The 22,723-nt window shown below is 38.6% G+C and overlaps 1 protein-coding gene across 2 annotated transcripts in view; it reads right to left on the bottom strand.

Moving 5' to 3' along the window:
• Positions 1 to 2,502: 2,502 nt before the first annotated feature.
• The window catches only part of CERS6 (ceramide synthase 6), a 286,531-nt gene continuing 266,310 nt past the window's right edge, over positions 2,503 to 22,723 (bottom strand). Inside the window, exons 9-11 of one of the 2 annotated variants that reach the window (XM_063106910.1) lie at positions 6,541 to 6,697; positions 5,915 to 5,938; positions 2,503 to 3,423 (exon numbers count right to left, since the gene is read on the bottom strand). In XM_063106910.1, the coding sequence (XP_062962980.1) occupies positions 3,271 to 3,423; positions 5,915 to 5,938; positions 6,541 to 6,697 (334 nt within the window). In that variant the 3' untranslated portion in view covers positions 2,503 to 3,270. The remainder of the gene's footprint in view (positions 3,424 to 5,914; positions 5,939 to 6,540; positions 6,698 to 22,723) is intronic. The other variant, XM_063106915.1, reaches the window with a different exon arrangement.

Below are 22,723 nucleotides of genomic sequence, written 5' to 3'. Positions count from 1 at the left end.
TACGGTAGCTCAGGACACCATCTGTCTGGCGGCCCAGAGGGAGTAAGATGTTAGCAAAACCCTGGGGTGAAGAGGCAATCATTTTCATTTACAATCCAAAATACTGATATTTGCTCCCCTACTCCCAACATCCATAGGACTAAATTTGGAAATGGGAACTGTATTTGGCTTATATGGTGAGCTGAGGTGCTCTGTGACCTAGACTCGCCCATATTCAGCTCTGTGGCTACCAGGCCGAAAGGATTCCTCACTGTCAGCAGTGTGGGGAGCATGACCAGGAGGCTGGCTGAAGGGGAGGGAAGTTTCTCTTGCACCTGGTGGACGATTTCTATGAAAGAATATGGATAAGAATGAGTCTGATGTATGGTTTTACGATATTTTTGGAGAAACATACATGTACGTCCATAGATTACATATTTTTATATCATTTATTGACCCAAGGCCAAATTCTACTTGATTTTCTACTTTTTCCTCCACTAAGAGATCTAGAAAAGCTATAATATTGGAGAACAAAATATTACTTTTTCTAGAATCTTTTCTTCATACTCCTTTGTACCCTAGGAAGGTTTGAATGTGACCAGGAGGAAGGAGATATCAACAAAGCCTAATTAACAACAAACAACACTTTCACTAACCTACAGTTGAATTTACAAAGTATGCTTCAAAAGCTATTGGCCTGGCACAGGTGGAAGATAAGATACCTCAATATAGTTCTCTCTCGCAGCCTTACCATGCCACCACGGGAGAGCAGTAGACAGAGACATATTACTCTACACCATAAAAAGCCCACACACTCCATTTTAATTAGCCAAAAAGAACTCTTTGCCCTAAAATGTAAAACAAAATAAAAATCTATAAATATGTAAAGGACTGTATTAAGTTAATGTCATCAGTCAGAGAGGCTCCAAGTATTTCCAGTCCTCTTTTTAAGTGACTTCTGGAAAAAACAAGATTGTTTAGATTTGTCTTTGCTAAGGACAGACTCAATTTACATCATTTTATGCAACTCTTCTAAACCATTAATTTACACACTGGTCTTCTTGAAATTATCCTTCTGTGCTAATGAGTGTCATATGTCCCAACCTTGAACACAATGTGGTTCTCTAGTTCATTTCACCCATCAAGAGGACTCGCTGCAAAATATTCATGGAAAAATTCGTACTATCCTGTAATTCTATTTTTCTGTGAACTTTTTGAAATACCTTTGTATATTCCATATTTCAGTTGATAAGAAACTTTCATCTTCTCCAAACTTTCAGCTATAATATTCTTAATATTACTTTTTTATTTGTATATGTATTTTAGTAGATGTTCTGATAACTTACAAGTACTTTTGGTGTTTTATGGTTGGTTTTACAAACTCAACCATCCACAAATTACACTCCTGTTTTTTGAAATAAATAAATAAAACTCGACACGCAGAATTAGTTGCACTGTTTTCTCAATAAACAAGCAGACATATTTCCAAGCCTCTTCTGTTATTACTATGAACCATACCACAAACATACTATTTTGTAAATAGGTGGGGAAAGATTTAATATTACAGTGAGAAGTTTTTGCTTGGGAGCATTCTTTCAGCTGTTAACTCACAGGTTGCAAATTGTGGACACAAAGCTTTAATTTTTTAAAAAATTCAAATTGAATGTAATGGCTCTGAGCAGGACATGCACTCTCGTATTTTGCTGTTGTCTTAATCGTGCTCTGATTTACACATTTATATTACTGCATTTTTGTTTTGGACTCCTGTTTTGGATAAACGTCTTTTTGTTTTATGAAATAAGTATTTTAATCCCTTTTTATTCCCCCTTACTGAAAGTTAGAAGGAAATAAAATCTTTGGCTTATGTTTTCTTATCTATACCTAAATAACACTGCCATATAGGAGCCTTATGGGAACTTATCCTTCAGTAATTCTCCTCATTGCAAATATTGCCATTGTCCAACAGAATTTTTGTTGTTTTTCTGGAAATAGCCCCACTTGAAAGAAAAAAAAAAATTCCTGGAAACCAAACAAGTCTTCAAAGAAGAGAAGAAAACAAAACAAAACAAAACAAAAAAACTAAGTGCAATGCTGCTCAGTTTCTAGTAACAGGAAAGCCATTCTCGGTTATGTTTAAGGAGAAAAGCAAAGAGTAAAATAATCTTTCTCCCACTGACTTTATTTTGCTCAGCAAAATAAAAACACGAAGGTCAAATACTAGATAGGGCTTTTTCTTGCAAGCTGGTTGCAACAAAGTGCTTTGCACGGGAAGTAATCTTTGCCAACTCATGAAATACTCCTTTTCTGTCCCAAAATATACTTAGCTTCTTTTTTTCATGATAGGACAGAAGACTGAGCTAATTATACGGGTAGTGGCAAAACCTGGCTGAAATCAGTTATCTTTATTTTATTCCCAGAACATGGGACAAATTCCTAATACTAAGAGTGACTTCTTTGTTTATAACTATGAGCTCAAGCAAATATCTTTGTTTAGAGTCAGAGCACTGTCCTCATGCTAGAGGTCATAAATTCCATCACAGAGGTCATAAAATTCCGTAACCTATAAGCTTAATCCCCCAGTTAGCTACCACACTCATTGAAGAAATCTTGGCTGTGTGCACAAGAAATGACGTCTATTCCAAAGCAATTTAACATAAAATAATTCAAAAATAGTTCTACAATAACCATCCTCTTTAACTTGAATTACTAATTGACCATGAAGAGTGACAATTAAAAACCAAAGTTCATCCTGTTTAAACTTTACACTGGGAGAATGGTCACTGACACTATATAGGCAATTTCAAAATGGGCACCATAACACAAAGAAAGCAAACCTATCTGGAGCGGTATGAGGATCTTGCACTGGGTTTTGCTTGCTCTAAGTGACAAATTAAGCCGATGCTCACAGCACACTAGACCACAGCAAGAGAAAAGGGCAGAAGCGGATGAAGCATCTCCTTCACTGTCATGAACCCAGAGAGTAAAAGGAGGAAGGAAACCCTCTTTTGTCCACAGATTTACAAACAAATACAAAAAATAAATAATAGTCTAGACAGTACAAATGCAAATACTGTTCCCTTGTGTCAATTACATACAGCATGCCTACATATAGAGAATGGTAATTCTTCATTCACAGACAGGACATATGGCAGTGCACTATTCAAAATGCTTTGATAATCCTAATTTTTGTTTCTGGTGCTGAGATATTATGAAAGGAACTGCATTTGCCACTTATTAAATACTTCCAGCAACAAATAGTTCACTTTGTTCGGGACTTGTAGTTTTCAGTAATTAGTCATCCATGGAGCAGGGGCCAGTCAGGAGATATCCATTGGTGCCACTGGTCCCATTGGTGGTTGTTGCAGTGTGGGGGCTCTTTCCTGGAGGTTCTGAGTCCTCTTCATCTGAGCTAGACTCAATATCACTTCGATCATCCTTGGACACCTATGGAATACAAGAAGGTGAGTGTAACCAGCTCCTAAGGAATCATCAAGGTATGGCATGCTCAAAAGCACATGCAGTCATATACAAAGGTAAACAGATCCAAATGTTAAAAAATCATAGAGGATAAGAACATTGTCACAGAAATCATTCCTCTTCACTGAGGAGATACAATTTGGGTGACAAAGTCAGTTACAAAGGAATGTAGGCAGATTAGGCATTACCGAGGGATGACTTACTGACCTCTTTAAGGTACCTTTAGATGATATTAAGAACATATTAGACTATGAATCCCACTCTTACCCAAAAAGTGACATGATGTACTACTGGAATGGCATTATAAACATTTGGTACAAATGAATGAATTTATTCTCTGATGATCACATTCTCCTTGAGAATTATTTAAAGTCAGTTCTTAATTAACCACGCTACTTGAGATATTCACTCGTTCAAACCATTAAAAAAAGAATCATTCCTATTTGGCTTTGTAATGCATTGTTTTATGATTTAATTTGTTTTTCTTTTCTGTCTGCTAAAATTAATTAGAAATTTTGTTTTATCTATCACATAACAACTAATGGCAGCAGAAGACATTTTAAGAACCTGCTGGGTAAGGTCTAGCTTAAAATAATTCCTGAGGAAAATCCACTGACTGGACCATCAAAAATTGGCTCCCATCAGGCCAACTTTCTTCAATCCCCCATTCAGTCTCATTGAATAATGAGGAAGGCAAAATAAGGCACCAGGATATAAATCTATGTATTACCATAAAGGATGAAAAAAATCCTATTGTCTAGCAGTAAAATAATTGCAGGGGAAATTAAGGAAATACTCTACTGCTTTTAAAATAAAATAGTTTGAACCTCCTCCTCTATATGTCTAAATTATGGTCAGCGTTTTTACCCAGGAGGCCCTAAGATCTTCCAATAACCAAGCACCATTATTTTTTAAGTGGCAAAAGGGACCTGGTGGCCTAGTTTCATGGAAACTTTCCCAATCAAGTCTCCTGTGATTCTCTAGGGGGTCGGCTGGGGAGGTTGGCAAAGTCTCCTGGGAGGTATATAAGACAGAATTAACTGGGATTTTTTCACATCACATTTTCTCTGTGCTTATACCATAATCCAACTTAAGGATCCTGGAATCTACCCACCAACATGAAAACACAGTTATTATGGGAGAATGTCATCTCTCCCAGGTGGGTGGGGACAGGAGAAAGTAAAAGCTGAGAACTTTTTCCAGTTTTCCAGTTTACTGTTCCATTCCAACCAGTGACACAGTAAATATTGTAAAAATGAACCTCACTTCAATGCTCCTTGAGATGGGACTGAATTCACAGAGACCCTTTCCAAAAAGATTTAGATACCAAGACATCAAAATGACTACATGATAAGGATACTGTAACTTAAAAAACATAGACAGGGTCACAAAGACAGCATTGACAGTGTTATAGTAAAGCTGCACCATGTTTATCAGTCTATTAGTCATAAATTAAGCTGCTAACAGAAAACTCTAGTTTTAGAGAGTGATTAATTTACATTTGCATGCTTAGTGAGATTACTTTAAATGGCATCTGAGAAAATCTATACTTATGTTACCTTCAAAGATAAGACAATTAAGAATATCTTAAAATAATGCACAGGAAAATAACCCATGGCCAAGTTGAATCTTACTGTCCTAGGTGACAGCAGCAATGGCAGTTAAGATATTCTGAAGCCTGACATCTGGAACAAAATTAATGATCATCTCTTCATAATGCTGAAGGAATAAGCTGGAGAGAAGACAGTTTCTGGTGGAAATAGCAATGCAATAAGGATATGAGTAATCTAATTCACAGCATTCGTGCATCTTTAGTTATTAGCATACTGAGAGTATTGTGCACGTTGATTTAATCTGCATCCAAATGAGGACAAGAAAATTTTCTAATGAAATATGAGCTCATTTTAAAGAGTAAGAGGCTCACAGAGAAAAATAAACTTTAGTTTCTAAGCAATTAATTGATCAACATTTGGGGGACTTACACAGGAGCTGATGCTGAGAAGTGGCTTCAAAATACATGCCTAGATGCCCCGACTTCCCCTGTGGCATGGGCCAGTTCTGTTGACTTCAATGAGGACAAAGTGGCCTGGTGCTGCCCTGTGGCCCCAGAGAGATGAAGCCAACAGCTATCGCTCCGGCCTCCATCCTGCACTGGGTTGAACCTGTCGTCAACTACTTCACCTTCTATTTCTGTCCTTGAGCCAACTTGTTAAGCACCAATGAAAGAAACTCCTCTCCTCTGTTGGATCATGCAAAATTTAGCAGAATACAAACTCACACAAAAGGGCACTCACAGAGCGGTTCCTAGCGTCCCTTGCAGCTAATGGAAACTCCACCTCACATAAAGCCTCTAGTCAGTGCCATCAAACAGAACAAGATGTACGGAAACAAAAGCGTTTGAGCGCCCCTCCAACAGGCAAGTGGCACCCAGGACAGGGAGAGAGTATGAGAAACTTACATGTAAAGGGTTCCACTTCCCAGCCTTCCAGGGTGGCAGAAGGAAGAGAACAAACAACGAAAGTAAGAAAATGTCACAGAGAACAATCTGGAAAAGTCATTGCCCTACTGAAGGGATGAGACTCAGGAAGCTTTATTACAATTAGCCTCATGAGTCCATTCTTTTTTAGAACCAAGATTTAACTAAATTTTGCTGGAAAAGTCATGAGTGGATTTATTTTTCAATTTGAAAAAAAGGTTTGTTTAAATGGACATACCGCACCAATAGCTTCTTTCATAAAGAGAAAGAAGCTATTAAATTTCTGTTCAGTGTAAATATAATCAGAGAAGGACCAAGGGATACAGAAAGAGGGAGAGAAAGAATACAGTAAATAATATATCATTGTTAAATCTAAAATTACAAATGCAGATCACTGGGCATCATCATCAGCAAAGCGAAACTAAAGACTTAAAAAGATGAACAAAAGAAAAGAAAATGAAAATTTGGTTTGTGTTCTGGAGTGATTTTGCTCCATTTTGAAGAAATAATACCAGTTTTGATAAATCTGGAATACTAAATAGCTGATTCAAAGGAAACGAAAAAACCAACATTTTCTGGGACATTGGAAAGGGTGAGTTTTATCTTACCTTGCCTTTTGAAACAGCTTTGCAAGCTATTTTTACAATCAAGACAGACCAAAAGCAGTTCAACCCTTGTACTAGCAACAGCAGTAGGTTAAAAACCCACCAGGAAGGGTAAGGTCCAACGATCTCCCAACTTTCAAATAATGTGGTATTTAACACCCTAAGGAAAAGAAGAAAGTAATTATAGAACACAACATTTCACTTTGCTTTCAAAGGAACTCTAGTTACTGCACAGAAGTACGAGGTCAACCATATCCCCTAACTACTCCCTCCCTGGAAAGCTGATCTGAAAGCTGACCAGGTACTTAGAGGAGTCATCACCTGAATTATTGCCCTGGCAGAATGACCTTCATTTTGAATCGAGCTTGACTAGTATACTTTTCTCTATTCACTTTTTTAAAAATTGTGGTAAAATACACAACACAAAATTTACTAATGTAAGTATTTTCAAGTGTACAGTTCAGTGTCATTAGGTAAATCCACACTGTTGTGTGACTGTCACCATCATCCATCTCCAGAATTCTTTTCATCTTGCCAAACTGAGACTCTGTACCCATTAAACAATAACTCTCCATTCTCCCTGCCCCCAGCAACCACGCTCTACTTTCTGCCTCCACAAATGTGACTACTCTAGGAATGTCATATAAATGGAGTCATACAGTTTTTGTCCTTTTGTGACTGGCTTATTTCACTAAGCACGATGTCCTCAAGGATGCTATATCCATGTTGTAGCATGTGTCAGAATCTCCTTCCTCTTAAAGGCTGAATTATATGTATATACATTTTGTTTATCCATTCATCCATCAATAGACAGTTGGGTTGCTTCCACCTTTTGGCTATTGCAAATAATGCTGCTATGGGCATGGGCGTACAATGATTTCTTTGAGTATGTATCTTTTGGGTATGTACCCAGAAGTGGAATTGCTGGATCACACGGTTTCCACTTCACTTTTGTCATCATTTCTTCCATTGATTTTCATTAATTTGGGGGGTTGTGATGCTACATCTCACTACTTATTAAAAGGCCTGCATGGTCTTTGAAGTTGCTTTTGGGCTTAAAATAAGTGTGAAGAATACCATTCAATAACATTACATTGCAAGAAAAAAGATTAACTCCAGAAAGATTAAGTATAAACCATATGCCTAGCATACTACAAAGCACTGAATATGAGTGAGACATAGGCTTACATCTAGTATTGGAGCCATTAGAGGGTCCATAATTTTGTAAGGCTTGGGAAAGAATTGACAATTGAGAGATGTCATTTTGAAGTAATGCTTGAAATGAGTATTAGAAGAATTTTTTACAAAAATTATCAGAGTATAATAAATGTATTTAGTTTTAAGAGTATGTAAGAGAATGTACTTGAGTTAGGAAAAATCATTCGAAGTAATTGGCTATCTTTGTAACCCACAACCAGAACCAGAATGGAGCAGCCACCTGGAGCACAGACATGAAATCTCTGCTCTGGTCCCCGCCTGTGTCTGCACCTAAGCCCTTGGAAGTTGACTCATGTCTTCTAGACCCTTATTACTGCCACAGAGGAGCATGACACCCACATAATTTTGGAATCACTCTTAATTCCCTGCTCTCCCCCTCAGCTCACAGGGCTGGTGGAGATCTAAGAGTGTTCACAGCAAAATTAATCTAAGTGCGATTCCACCATCTGTGCTGCAGCCCTGTGCTGGGACTAACTGGATTTCACAGGAGAGGCTGCCAGGCGGACCACACATGGTGGCTAAGGTGGAGGGGCAGAAAACTCAAATTTAAGATACAAACCACTCACATAAGAACAGAAGACAAATATACAGATGATCTTAATATAAGAAACAGTGTGATGAGTGCTTTGAGAGAGGTTAAGAAAAGCACTTTGTGAGTTCACCAAAGGGGGAAAAAAACCCACTTATTGCAGTTGGGATAAAAGGTAAAGAAAGAAAGAATGAAAAATAGACATAAATAGGTTATCCACCCCCAATCTCAGCCACCCCCACTCAGACTGGAATGGGACCAACAGAGTTTATCTGTAACCCTGCCACACTAGTTGTCTCCAAAGAACAATGCATCATAAACATATATGTTAAAAATTTAAAAACAATAGAATGGAATTAAATTTGAAAATTCATTGAAAGTATAATATGCATTTATTTTATTTTTTATACTTTTTTTTCTTTTTACTTTTTATACTTTTACCCATGATATAGTAGAATTCACTCTGGGGAAGGAGGACTAATACTAGGAAATTTGTTAATATATCACATCCATAGGCCAAATTGGTACAAGACTAATTATTTCAATAGCACCAAAGACATTTGGTAAGGCTCAATTTCCCATTCTTGATGTTCCAAAATTAGAACTGAAAGGACTTAACTAAGATTTTTTAACCCTCTCAAATCAGCCTATTAATAAGTTCCAGAGTTACTTCCTTTAAAATCAGGAACAAACCGTGGATGAACAGCATTGCCACTGTTCTTTAACACCAGTCTGGAGGTTCTGGCCATTGAATACGGCATGATGTTAAAGGCTTAATTTTAAATACATAGCTATATAAAGTACCTATAAACATTTTGAAAACAGCAAACAACATGTTCCATAACAGGGAATGGTTAAAAAAATTAGTTTTCATTCTTATTTTAGAAATTATGAAGTCATTCAAAATATTAAACATGTTCCAAGAGTTTCTAATGATAGAGGAAAATACATGGTATCATCTCAACTCCATAAAATAATCACACACACACACACACACACACACACACACACACACACACACACAGAAAAAAGGAATCATAATTCCTTAAAAGAAACTAATCACAGCCATTATAGACTTTCTCTGGTGGATTAAGTAATTTTAGATTTTCTTCTTTATATTCTTCTACTTTCCAAATTCATGACAAATAATTAGAAAAAAAATATGAGTTATTTGTAAAAAGAACTAAATTAGGATAACGCCTATATTCCTGCCTTGTTTGTTACCCTAAGAGGCAGTGAACTTTTTGAACGCTAGTTTACTGGCAAGGGGACAAGGGGTCTAAACAGGGCTCACTTCCGTGGCAGTGAAAGGCCCATATACCTTCTGTTTTTCTATTTCCCACACCTTGCAAGACACCTGGAAGTAACATGTTTGTTGGACAATTTTATTTCAAAACCAGCTCTGCTTCTTGACATACTATACATTTTGACAGTCAGAGATAATGTAATCTCATTTGAACAGAAAGAGGTCCTATATGAACGGCAACAATGACTACATTATGCTATTCATTAAAAATTAGCTTTTGCTGTGTTATAGCATCAGAGCCTTTCGCACCCTTACAACGCTAGGACTGATGCTACTGCTTGGCTTAATTTGAACAGTGTGTCAGAGCAGTTGCTGGCGACATGGCATTCACATTGATTTCTGAAATGCTGCATCAGAATTCACAGGCTGTGTACGACAATCGGTGAGTGACACCTCTGAGATGCTGCTCAAAAGTAATGAGTTTCTCTGAAAATTGACTTGGCTGTCTGCAGAGACACTTGGGAAAATACAATCAGTGCACCAGATGGATGTATCTCCCAGTGAGAGTAAGGAAGACAGTATATTAGGAATTTAGACTGGGGAGAGAGATAATAATATGACACCCGGACTCTGAAATACAGTAAAACCAGAAAACAGAGCCTTTATTTGGCCACCGTTGAGGAAACTGTCCCTTTTCGGACAAACTATTAAAATGGTGATTACAGAATTTGACTTTCTGGGAGGTTAGGGGTACGTACTTTAATGATGCCATTATGAATCTATGGTGATAGAGTTCACAATAGCAGTTATCTTTCAGGGAGGACTGGCCAGGAGGGGGGATGACAGAGGCTGCTGGAATGCTAGAAACTTCTGCATCTTGATCTGGGGGAGGATTACATGGGTCATACATATGGAAAAACTCAAAAAGCTGTATACTGAAGATTTGTGCACTACACTCAGTAAAATTGTACCTCAGTAAAATAAAGTGGAAGCAACTACTCTGTGAGCCAAACAAAACACATATGTATACTGCCAATTTGCAACTTTTGATTTGAATAATTACTATAATATCAGTGCTTTTTACCTCCCACAATAATTTGTGTTTGACATATGGGATCTAAGAAAATAATTTTTTTTCTTTCCCAAATAACAGTTACCCTATGGCATCAAGCTTCTATTGCTGCTTAACTCAAGTGGTGGAGAGTATGGAGGCAGAAAGGACAAGAAAAAGCCATTTTTCTTTTCATTAACGTTAGGTTCACTTAACCACTAGATGGCGGATCGCACGCACAAAGCATGGTCAAACAGGTCTGTTCTGCCAGAGCCTTTTGCCAAAGGTGAGTCCCAGCACGCAAAACACTTGACCTCTGGCTTACATCTCCTCTCCTAAAAATCCCATCAAACAATGGAATGGAGAGGCTCCAATCTGAGTTTTCTTCTTCCTGCATGACTTTTGACAGAAATGGATGCCTGCAGGACAAAGCTGAGCTCCATGCAATTCACCGGCCATGTGCAGATACACCAGTTACCACCCCAGAGCTTAGCCTTGGTGGGTTATTTTTACGGCTGTTTAATGAATCATAAAAATTTAATTTGCTATGTTGTCTAGTTACTTTTGCTCATTCTTACCTTTTATGCATTCTTCATCTTAAATTTGATTGTAACAGAAATAGTATACAGGATATGTGTTTGGGGGGGTATACATTCATGCAGAAAACTTTACAACCTTTTTTGTTATGCAAAGAAAACACAGAGTAGTCTCATTTTAGTAAGATATGTAAGGCCCTACTCCATTAGCATTCTAAGCACCAATGTGACTTACAGCGTTCTGCTTTTCCCCAAGCCTCAAAAATCAAAAGGCCTCATAATGTCATACAGCACAGTGTAAAAAGATCTCCACTAGCACCTCATTCAGAAAAGCTATCTCCAATGCTTAATTTCTTCCTTCTTATCATGACCCCCAACTGAGAGTTTAAATCTGTTACCTGTAATATGTAAAGTTAGATGGACTATCTCACTTTCAGCTCCATGTATCTTACTTTTAAAATACTCCAGTGATATACGGGTAGAAGCATATAGTAGTAATTGAGATATTAAAGATGGCCCATGTGATCCCACTGTATGAATGAGTTACAGGAAATGTTTTAGCGATCACAAACTTTGCCTCTGCCTCTTCTCCCTTCAACCCCCATCAAGGAGCTCCATTTGTGCCCTGGGTTGTATGCTTCTGGAATGATCTATATAAAAACCACAACAATAATTAGACCCCCAGCAAATACCCAAAGAGAGTCAAGATTTCCTCTCTAGGAAACAGAGTCAGGGCCTCACTTTGAGAAGTGCTATACAATGCCAATGAGAATATCTTGAAAGGTAAAATGCACTTTGTGGCTAAAATGGGGGTGTTCTTTACTTTGGAGATTTTGAATGGTCTTGACTTTGCTTCCCCAGACAGACCTCAGTATATTTCATAATGTATTTCTCTGGCATAAATGTTCATTTGACCTACACAAAACATAAATGAAAAGTAGATTCTACCTGAAGACTATCAATAATCTACTAGCATGTTTTGCCCATTTTAAAGCAGATGCTCATAGAAATGCATTTAAAATTTACTCTAAACAGAAACCATCGGCACTTAAAGCCTGAAAGTCAAGTAATTAATTCATTATTGCATGCAACCCTCATTGTGCTGGTTTTTCTAAGGTAATAAAAGCTCCAGGCCTAAACAACATCTTGGTCAAGAGTTTTACAGTCACGACTGCTAAAAGGCTGAAAACCACGTTTGCAGTTTCCCCCCTTTTAACAAGGACAGCACCACCCGTAGCTGGGATTTCTCCACAACACTGGTGCTGTTAGAAAGTTCCCTATTTTGGGAGGACAGTTTTGGGTAGAGGGTGCCTAATTATCTTGAATAATAGATTCACTAATCTATTAGTCTGTAGCAAATATGGAAGTGATTTCTTTATCCCTGATAGAAATCTGAACTTGAACATGGATAAAACATCTATCTTTCATTTAGCAATGGACATAGGAGGGTACTTCAAAAAGTTCATGGAAAAATAGAATTAAAAGACAGTTCGAATCTTTTCATAAATTTTTGAAGTATCTTCATTTTAGTTCTGTGTCCCTATCCAACATGACATGGGTCAGTGAATTTCTTTTTTACTTTTAGGTCATAGCCTGACCAGACTTAAGAATCGGTCCCTTGTCACAGGAAATATATAACTGGTGACTTCCTGGCTGGGGCAGGCGTTTATCTCAAAATTAGTCACTGCCTTCTGGGTGCTCATTTGCTGTCTGTCTGCCTAAGTCGTAACACCTCCACTGCCTAGTCTGTATTTCTGTGTTCCTGATCTCCCAACCTGAATCCTTCTAAGCCAAGGTTGTGTGTCTCAGGATTTATCCTGATTCCAACATGCTTGTTTTCAACCCTCTGTCTGGCTCTTTGTTGCCTACATTCTTATAAAACAGACTTTTGACTGCTTCTCTATAATGGCTCTTTATTAATCCTATGTATAGGCACTATGACAAATATGTGACATGTATTGCTTCCTTCTATCCTTTCAACATCCCTGTGAGTTACCTACCTAGTAGTAACACTACTTAATGTTTACTGAGCACTAACTATGTGGCAGGAAGTGGACTCATACATGTTACATTTTAACTCATTTAAGCCTCATGAAATAAATCCTACAGGATAAATTCTGTTTTTTCCCCCTGCAGTGAGTACTGTTACTAAACCCATTTTTCAAATGAGAAAATGAAGCACAGGAAGTATAAGTAACATTCCCAAGGTCAGATCTAGCAGGTGGGGGAAGAACTGGAATTTGAACTCCGCTGTCTGCTGCTCTGGGCTCTCAGGGCCTGCTATTTCTCACTCTTTACCCAGCTCTCCTAGGCCTTTCTTAGTTCTCTGCCCTTGGCTACTGCTCAGAGCGAGCCCACATTATGACAGAGAAAGCACACAGACACATCTGCTGCTTAGCATTTGCGTGGGTCTTTCCATTCGGCCTGTCATTCCCTGCTCTTGCTTCCTACTATGTTTTAATCTCTTGGGCTCATAATCTGGTTTCTGGTAGTCATATACCAGGACCTTCCCGCTTAAATGACCCATTTGAGCTCATTTAACTGGTTTCCCCACTTTGGCCCACTCCATCCTACTCTTAAATCCCAAAAGAATTATCTCCATTATTAAATTCAAAAAAAAAAAAAAAAAAAAGGAAAAAAAGTGGATCTCATAGAAGTAGAGAGTAGAATAATGGTTACAAAGGTGGGGGTGGGGTGGGGGTAGAGGAGAAGTGGTGGACTAATGGGCACAAAACTACGCCATCTACCCTAAGTGACTCATTGCACAGTATATGCATGCATTGAAACAACACACTGTACTCCACAAGTATATGCAAGTAAATGTTAAAATATTTTGAATAAAAATAAAAAACATTAAAAAAGAATTTTCTCCATTATTGAAAATCATGTAATGCCTTTCACTACTACCTTGTCAGGTATGTGAAATATTTAAGATTCAAATCAAAGCTCTTTTTCTAAATTCAACGCTGAAAATGGGAACACCAGCCCTGTGGCCTTTTATTTACTTTTCCCTTTGAAAGGCTTGAGGCACATGTATATCTCCAAACATCCTTTACTTTATAAAAAGGTTAGATAAGGTTGACTGCTGCTGGCAGGTAGAAATCTAACAGAGCCTGAGATTCCAGGGATTCATTCTTGCAGTTTTCTAAAAGAGTATAAAACCATCTTCATAGGGGCATGATGGAAGAACAGGCTCAGAAACTTCTACAAACTTACATGCACCTCTCCTGAAGGGCTACTTTTTGCTCAGGTCTGTTGCAGGAACCATTCCTAGCAAGGCCAGTGGCAGGCCAAGCTCTCCTGGGCCTAGGTAGAGCAGGAGAATGCTCACAGCTTGTCATGGGTTTCCATGCCTTTTCCTCCCTTTTCCCTTCCCTTGAGATGTGCACAGTATTTTTGTAGGGGTGAGAGAAAATAAAGGCTAAACACATAATTTGGAATTCTGGATGTGAGATCATCTGTTTTAGCTTCAAAGTTTTTGGATCTCATCAATTAACTCAGTTAAAGTAGAAAAGGCTTGGTCATTCTAAGAATTCACTGAACTCATTCCTGAGGATCCCCCCTGGCCTGTGACAGTAACTAGAATTAGTGGGGAGGGAAGGTCTAGATGCCTGGCAGAAAGACCCCATCTACTGTGTGGCTGTTTACAACAGGAACACGGAGGGGCCGCTCTAGTTACTTGCTTCTTGGAAATACCTTCCATTTTGGCCTCCTATTCAGGTAGTTGCTGGGGCTGGAGCCATTTATATTTTCTCATTAACAATTTAAATAGCAACTTCTGTGTGGGAAAGGCTCCAGCACACAACTATTCCCTTGATCACAGCGCATGGGAGTGGTGTGGTCTGCACATTCACTAGAGAAGGTAATGAGGCATGCGGCTCCATCATCATCATCTGTGCTGGGAGTTACACATGGAGATTTAAAATGAACATCCCTAGGGCTGAATGGTAAGAAACATTAGCAACATATGTCGCTATCTAGTCCACTGAAGGATTTAAGAGCACTTGAATAATGGTAATACTTCCTCCCATTTGAAAGACAAAGAATTTTCATATTTATTAGATTGAGTCTCGTTATTAACCTGTAAAGTTGGCAGAGCAGATGTAATACTAACTTTTTGGTTAGGAGACCAAGATCCCAAAACAATATTTAATTATTCAAGGTCTCAATACAGAGGTTTTGTTGTTTTAAAACTAAACATGTTATCTCTAGGTCTCTTTTTCTCCCTCTTTTAAACATTACATCAAAACAGAGACTGTGTATTTTTAATAAAATTTTTAGCAAATAAGAGCTAAAAGTGAGGAGGTTCAGAAGCCATTCTGTTCAGGCTGGCAGTCTGGCAAGACAGCAAGAATGCCATCCCTCTGCTTCGTAAAGATGCCTGGAGAAATTTCCAGTAGGGTCTTAGCTCTGGGACAATCTCAATATTTAATTATCCAGGGACCAAACTCCACTCATTTTGTTTAGAAGCTTGAAAAGAGTCAGTTTCACCTTAGACACTGTGTGTACACTCTAGTTATCGGAACTTCAGGTGGCCCTAGCTCATCTACCTACATGCCCGGTCGTGAGGTTTCTCTGCCATATCAAGGAGGCAATGGCTTTCCTAAAGCAACATATTAACTAATAGGTTGATGTGACATCACTAAAACATTTCTGAGAACTGAACAAATATTAACTATGCATTAGTTAATTATATAAAATATGTACCCTCACTAGTGAATACATGTCCTCTGGCTCCTTAAGAAACCCAGGCCCACTCACCTAGCATGCACCAACTGGCTGGTAGGTCCAAAATGGATGCTAGACGGTATCTAGTTGTTCCTGGAAAACACTCTCCTTCCTGACTTCCTAGTTCCCATATCTCACATCTCCTTAGCTCTGAGACTGACCCACAGCTCCTTCCGGCTCTCTGAGCTCTATATTTGACTCCCCAGTGTTAGATGCCTGGCTTCCCACGCCCTGAAAAACTTGGCCTTGCCTCACGCTCCCTGCTCCGGGTGTCCCTGTCCTGACACTGCCCTGACACCCCCCCCCACATCAACCCATGGCAACTCCTTCCACTTTCGTGGAGGAAGAGAGGAAGGCTGAAAGCAGTTGCAGGGGTGGTGGGAAAGAAGGAGGTAGGATCTCACCCCCACCTAGGTTGTATTCAATTTCCCTTCTGGTTAGCTCTGTGCGTGGAATTTCTAAATATGCATGGATTCTCCTGGAAGTGTTACAGTACTTTTCTTTAGAAAATCTTTGTTTTTATTTAAATATTTTCAGGATTCAATCTTCAGTTTTATCTTGGAGAAATGTCCCTAAAAATTTTGGAAGTGCTGCTACAAAGAGAGAATGTATCACAGGCCTGCAGCCATAAGGGATACTCTGTACCATATCATCTTTGTTATCTTTTGGTTGGCAAGAAAAGTAACACTAAACATGTTTTTTAACAAAAATTTGCCCCCCCCAGATTAAGTTGGAGTTGATGAAACTGAGTTTTACATGCTCAAAATCAAGAAAAAAGAAACAAGTTACCCCCCATCCCTCAAAAAAGAAAAAAAAAAAAAAAACCCCAGGAGAGTGAATGCAGAGATTTAGGTAAGAAAATTTTGCTTTTGCAAGCTTCACAAGTTTGAAAGAAAAATATATGCACACAAAACCATATGCACTGAATAATAACAAGGCAATTGATCAACAAAAACATAATCATAGCATTCTGGTTAAAAAAGAATTGAAATAATGTTAACTATCGGAATAATTGCTGTAGAATATAATGGATGCTTGGGAGTGTGGGAGAGAAGTGACTGTACTCAGAAAAGAACTGACAGTATTGAGCATTATGTTTGAACTAGAAGTGAAAACATCTGGTTTCCAGGCTCAGGTTTTGATGCTGAGTCTTTTTTTCCCCATGCCTAAGTTTCCTCATCTACAAATAAAGGCCTAAGACAGGATGACTACTAAGGGTTTCTTAAACTGTAACATAAATAGTTTTATGAATTCTGTTTTCAGATTTACCTAAAATTTCACTTGTTCTGATTATTTTCTCTATGTGTAAGATACCCCAGAGAAATAGATGCATTCTTCTCAAGTCAGGCATGTTTGTTTCTATGAATTTAACTGAACAGTTCAAGAAAACGAGAGGAAAGGTTTTGTCGTTGTTCTTGTTTTACCTCTAGATACACGGGGAAAAGTAAGAAAGTAAAAAACAAGGAAAGAAGTATAAACCCCCATCTTTAGGAAGGAAACAAGGAAGGATATGAGGTCTTGAGCAAATGTTATAAAAGCAAACCTCTGCATAACTCTAGCTCCGCAGCTCAATGAGACAGTGTGCAGAGCCTTGGCCTTCAGCAGTGGGACATTTAAATCAGACTCCAGTGGCTACAGGGAGTCCTCAGCCATCTCTCAGCTTAGGTGTGCTGCAGCTGCCTGCTACAGGCCAAGTTTCTGGCTGGCACCCATCACCAGCTTCCATGTGACCAGGTGGTCAGGAACAAACAGGGCCGGGCTGGGTGTGACTTGCAGCAGAACGGATAGTTCTCACCTCACATTCCTGTCTAATCCAGTAAAGCTGGAAGCTACCGGCAAGTTTTACAGTGTTGCTCTCTGTAATTTTCTGTGTGTGCAAGGCTTGAGGCACAGACTACATAACTTGACACCACTGGGCACATTCGAGTGTCAAACACAATCAATATTCTTAAGTTTTTTTCCCCCATGACCCATATGTAGAATATAAAAAATGACATCTCCTAAAATAATGAGATATCTGGGTCCCCCCTCACCCATCAATGCCACTGTATCCCTGAGAGGGATTTTAAGATAGATAAGACTTGGTGTCTGTACTCAAAGAGTTTATAATAAGTATAGGAGAGTCATACAAATACACTGATTAATTAAGGAAGAATATCTTAAATATAACAGGTGTTCCAGGCAAAAGGAACATTTTGAGCAAAGGCATGAGTAGGCTAGAAAAGCAGAGCAAGTACATGAGGAATCCCGAGCAGCTGGACTGGGTACCTGTAAGGCAGTAGTGAAGGAAGGAGAATTAGCTGGCATCATTCTGTGGAAGGTCTTTCTTGCTGGGAAGAGAAGTTTGAACTTAAAGTAGAAAACAAGAGAAATTCTGGTTGATATGGGAGTGGCTGGCTGGGTGGACTAAATGAAGGCATTGACTTAAGAACAATCTTTTGGAAACTATGTTTGGGATGGTTTCCATTAGGAGAGAGAGGGAATGTGGGGATGTTGGTCAGGAGGCCACTGCAGAGATCTTGTCAAGAGAACACCAGGATCTTAAAAACAAGAGTAAGGAAGAAAACCGTTTCTTTGAGAAACACAGTTGCTCTTTAAAAATACTGCCCAGTGATTAGAGTTCATGGGAACAAGTACTCCAGAGTGACATAGAGCAGAGACAGAGAAGGACAGACAAGAAGATGAGGCTCCTCACATGAGAACAAAGTCTTGGCTTATTTATTGAAATGGTTCACATCGGAGAGTTTATTCACCCCACCCCCACCCCGCAGTGCTCTGTGTTGGGAGTGTGGGAGAGTACTGTTCATATCACAGTACCTGGCGATAACAAGGTGCCCCGTGGCAGCCCACACGCTAAACCACATTCTCAATCCCTTTCCTCTTGAGGAAAGGTGATCAAGTTGTTCAGAACAAGCAGTTGTTAGTATCGTAGTAAAGAAGTAGTTTCCAGTCCATATTCGAGCCTGCAGATTCTTTTAAACTACGATTATTATAACCTCACATTTGTTCTGGCCATTAGAATCCCTTTTGAGGTAACAAGGCTTTGATCAGAGTCATTACTATCATCAGTATTTAGCCCAGTGATCACATGTACCTTTTGCATCTATAACATAGAAGCGAGGCAGCAAGGGGTGCTTGGTTAATTATATGGTAATCAAGAAAGTTAAGTGGAATTAACTTTACTTTTGTTAAGTCTATATTGTATGCCCAACAATGCCAGGAACTATGAGGGAAACATATCATTGACCCTCAGAGAACTCATACTCCAGTTGAGGAATGGGGGTTAGAATATAAATTGGTCTACTCTATTTGGCTGTAAAGATACAATATGTATCAAAATGTGCATATCTACTGAGCCTGTGATTTTCTTTCCAAACATTTGGGCTAAGGAAGTAATCTGGGATTTTTGGAAAGATTTATCCATAAGGATGTTCATTTAGATATTATTTATAATAGCAAACCACTAGAAACATCCTAACTAATGTCCCAAAATAGGGCACTGATAATGACTTTTTCATATGGTAGAATAATCTATATAAATAAGATTATGTTATAGAATATTTAATGAAATGAAAAAATGCTCAGAGTACAATGTAAATGAGAAAAGATAAACTATAAAATAGTATGTGCAGGATGACCCATTTTGGTAAAGAAAAGATAATTTTAAGCATATATATATAAAGTATTAAAAAACAAGACATCAAACCAAGAAAAGTGGTTATGTCAGAGCTATAGGACTGGGATGTATTTTTTTCTTTTTTGTGGTTTTCTATAATGAATTTATTAAAAAATTTCTATGATGAATATATAACTAACATGTATATAATCACATAAATAAGTATTAAATAAGTAAAGTTTGAGGAAAAGACGTGAGAATGATAATATATAGCCAAGTGTTAACAAAAGCCAATAAATGTCTTAACTGGGGCAAAGAGTTAAAACAGACTTTTGCAGAGCAGGATAAATTTCCAGAAAGCCACCATTCCTGTATCTCAGAACCCCAGCAGGGCAGACTCTCTTGGCCACATGCTGTTCTCAAAGTCCCAGCTTCCTGCTCCAGGAGAGGAGACAGTGACTGGACGCAGTCCCTGAGGACAACCCAGTTGCCGCCCTCTGTCTGGGCAGGCTGTCAGGCTTTACGTGAGTGGGAGAAGGAGTATGTGGCTTCCTGGAGTCCTGAGCAGGAGAGGAGCCCAGCGAAAAGGAGGGCACACGCGTAGGGGAAAGCCTACCTGGAATGGGCTTGCACGCTTCTCACTCCAAAGATGAACTTTTTTATTCCTTCTGAACAAAAAAAGCAGCTCTCTAGCTTCATCCATGGTTATGAGCAGGGGGATTTTTAGAGTGGAGAGGGGTCAACACATATACGCAAATTTGCTAACTTTTGTCCCCGGAATGGAATGTGGGTTTGTTGGCACATTTGAAACTGTTTTTGTCAGAGTGCCCAGTATTTAGGGCTTCATAGTTGCCCATAAAGTGTGAAAAGTGCCTGGCCTCTGCACTGCTCTTCTGTTACTTTCCTATGTCATGCCTTTGCAAAAGAAACGTATTTTGCAAGATATAAGAGAGCACGTCTGGAAACTATGCGCACAATACTTAACATCTTTTCTTGCAGGGAAGGAGGAATGGTAAGGAGAATGGAGAGAGAGGAGGAGGAAGGTGGGGGAGGCAGGGGGAGGTGGGGCGAGGCAGGGGGAGGTGGGGGGAGGCAGGAATGAGGGATGGGAAAAAGGCAGACAGAAAGGAGGAGTGACAGAAGAGATCTGTTGCCATGGGCACTGCATGTGTTTCTATCACGAATCAAGGGCAGGCCTTGCACAAACTCAGGGTGGCATTCGATACCACCCCATTTCTGGGATTAAACATTACACTAATAAAAAGAGCACCATAAGAGAACTCAGGAGAGGGAAGACCCTGTGCAAAATCTGGGGCCTGACACTTGAAAGCTTCTTCCACCTGTGACTGCCAGGCTGGGAAACTGCTTTCTGTGGTCAACTTGCTGGCAAGCTCAGGGACATGTGAATATAACACTTTACTGATAAAGAAAGAAATACGAACACAATTTTACTCAAGCAGTCCCCGGCCAGCTGCTTGGTGAGGATGGGTGGATTCAGGAATCGGATAGCAATGAGGTCTTTTGCAGAAATCACTGCAAACACATCCACATAGTGGGTCTAGGGATGGGGGTTTTATTGAATAAAGCTTAATCTTCCAATCCTCAACCCTAGGGAGTTTCATCTAAAAGTAAATTTTAAAAAATCATTTCACTAAGAGGACAAGGTACTCTCTTGTGTTTCTACTAGTTACATTGAGTTTAATCGTGCTTATCCATTAAACTTCAATTACTTTTTTCCATAGTCCCTGACCATGACTAGAACATTTACAAGTCAACAGCTGAACATAAGACTTCTACTCTCACGGACAGAAAGAGCAACAGCCAGACCTTAAATCACAGAGGAAGCTTCTTACACACAATTGGCTACCTGAGCGTACAGGGCCTCACTCCCTGTTAGGAGTTTAAGTGGCATTTGGGTAACATCTAGTGCAGCTTTCACTCACATATATCGTAACAGAGATGAGAAAAGTATTACATACTCAAGGGAAAAGTGGGCAAAGAACACAAAAACAGTTCACAGAAGAAATACAATTTGCATATGAAAACATGAATAAAATGTTCCACTGTACTAATAATCCAATAAATACAAATTAAAACAAGATACACATATGCTGAAGTGTCACGAGGTCTGCAACCTATTTTCATATTATTTGGCAGATGTGTGTGTGTGCATGTGTGTGCACATGTGTAGGAACTGCAATAGGTACTGTAAGTGTTAATAGTTGGTGAGTGCAGGTAAGGGATGTGTACGGTCACTGTTTTTTCAAATTTTCTGTGAGTCTGAAAATGTTCAAACTATTTAAAAGAGATAACATTTAAACTACCAGATCATCAAATGCATACATGAAAATAAGATAAAACACTGTGTTATCAAAAGTAATGTGAAACCAAAACTCATACATGGTCGGTCGGAGTGTTTGGTGAAATCTTTATGGAAAATAATTTGGCCATATACATGAAGAATATCTAAAAATGACTCTTTAAACCTCAAATTCAATTTTGTAATTATCTTTAAAGAAATAAGGGTTACCAATAAAGATTTAAATTCAATAATGTTTTCCCAATACTGTTTCTAATGGTATAAAAAAGAAACAAATAAATGATTAAAGATGCATGTCTATAATGGTAGAATGCTATTCATACATTAAAACCATGTCTTCTATCTAATTCCATGGGGAAATTCTCACAATTTAATACAAAGTGAAAAAAATCAGATTAAAAATTATATACAGTATGATCTCTAATTCTCATACAGACAAACATTTTATACACATATGTTTAAAATGCAATTTTAAAAAATCCCCAAATGGGAATTAACATTAGTTACTTCTGATTCCTGGGATCTAAAATATAACGTTTTCTTTCTTTTTTTTTAAGCTTCAGATTATTTTAACATTTACTTGTATGTATTTGTGGGGTCCAGTATATTGTTTCAATGCACGCATGTTTCAATACACACACACACGCACAATGATTCACTTGGGGCAGATACATGGCGAGGGGGAGGAGAAGTCACGGACTAAAACAAAATATTTTCTACATTTCCCAAATGAGCAGATATTATTCTTATAATCAGAGAAGATAACTTACTGTAAAACTTTTTTCAAGGATGATGATATAAGAAAAGACCTTGATCCTTTCAAATCGGTTCAGAAATACTGATTTGTGTTCAACTCACAGAGGGAAAAGGTGAAGCTGAACCTTCAGCGCCGAGTCTGAGAAGCTTCAGGAATATGCACAAGGGAGTAAAACTCAGAGGCTG

This window comes from Cynocephalus volans, chromosome 1 (genome assembly GCF_027409185.1).
Source record: "Cynocephalus volans isolate mCynVol1 chromosome 1, mCynVol1.pri, whole genome shotgun sequence".
Lineage (NCBI taxonomy): Eukaryota > Metazoa > Chordata > Mammalia > Dermoptera > Cynocephalidae > Cynocephalus > Cynocephalus volans.
Note: the sequence above shows the minus strand (reverse complement) of the source record. Positions and strands in the feature narration are given on the sequence as shown.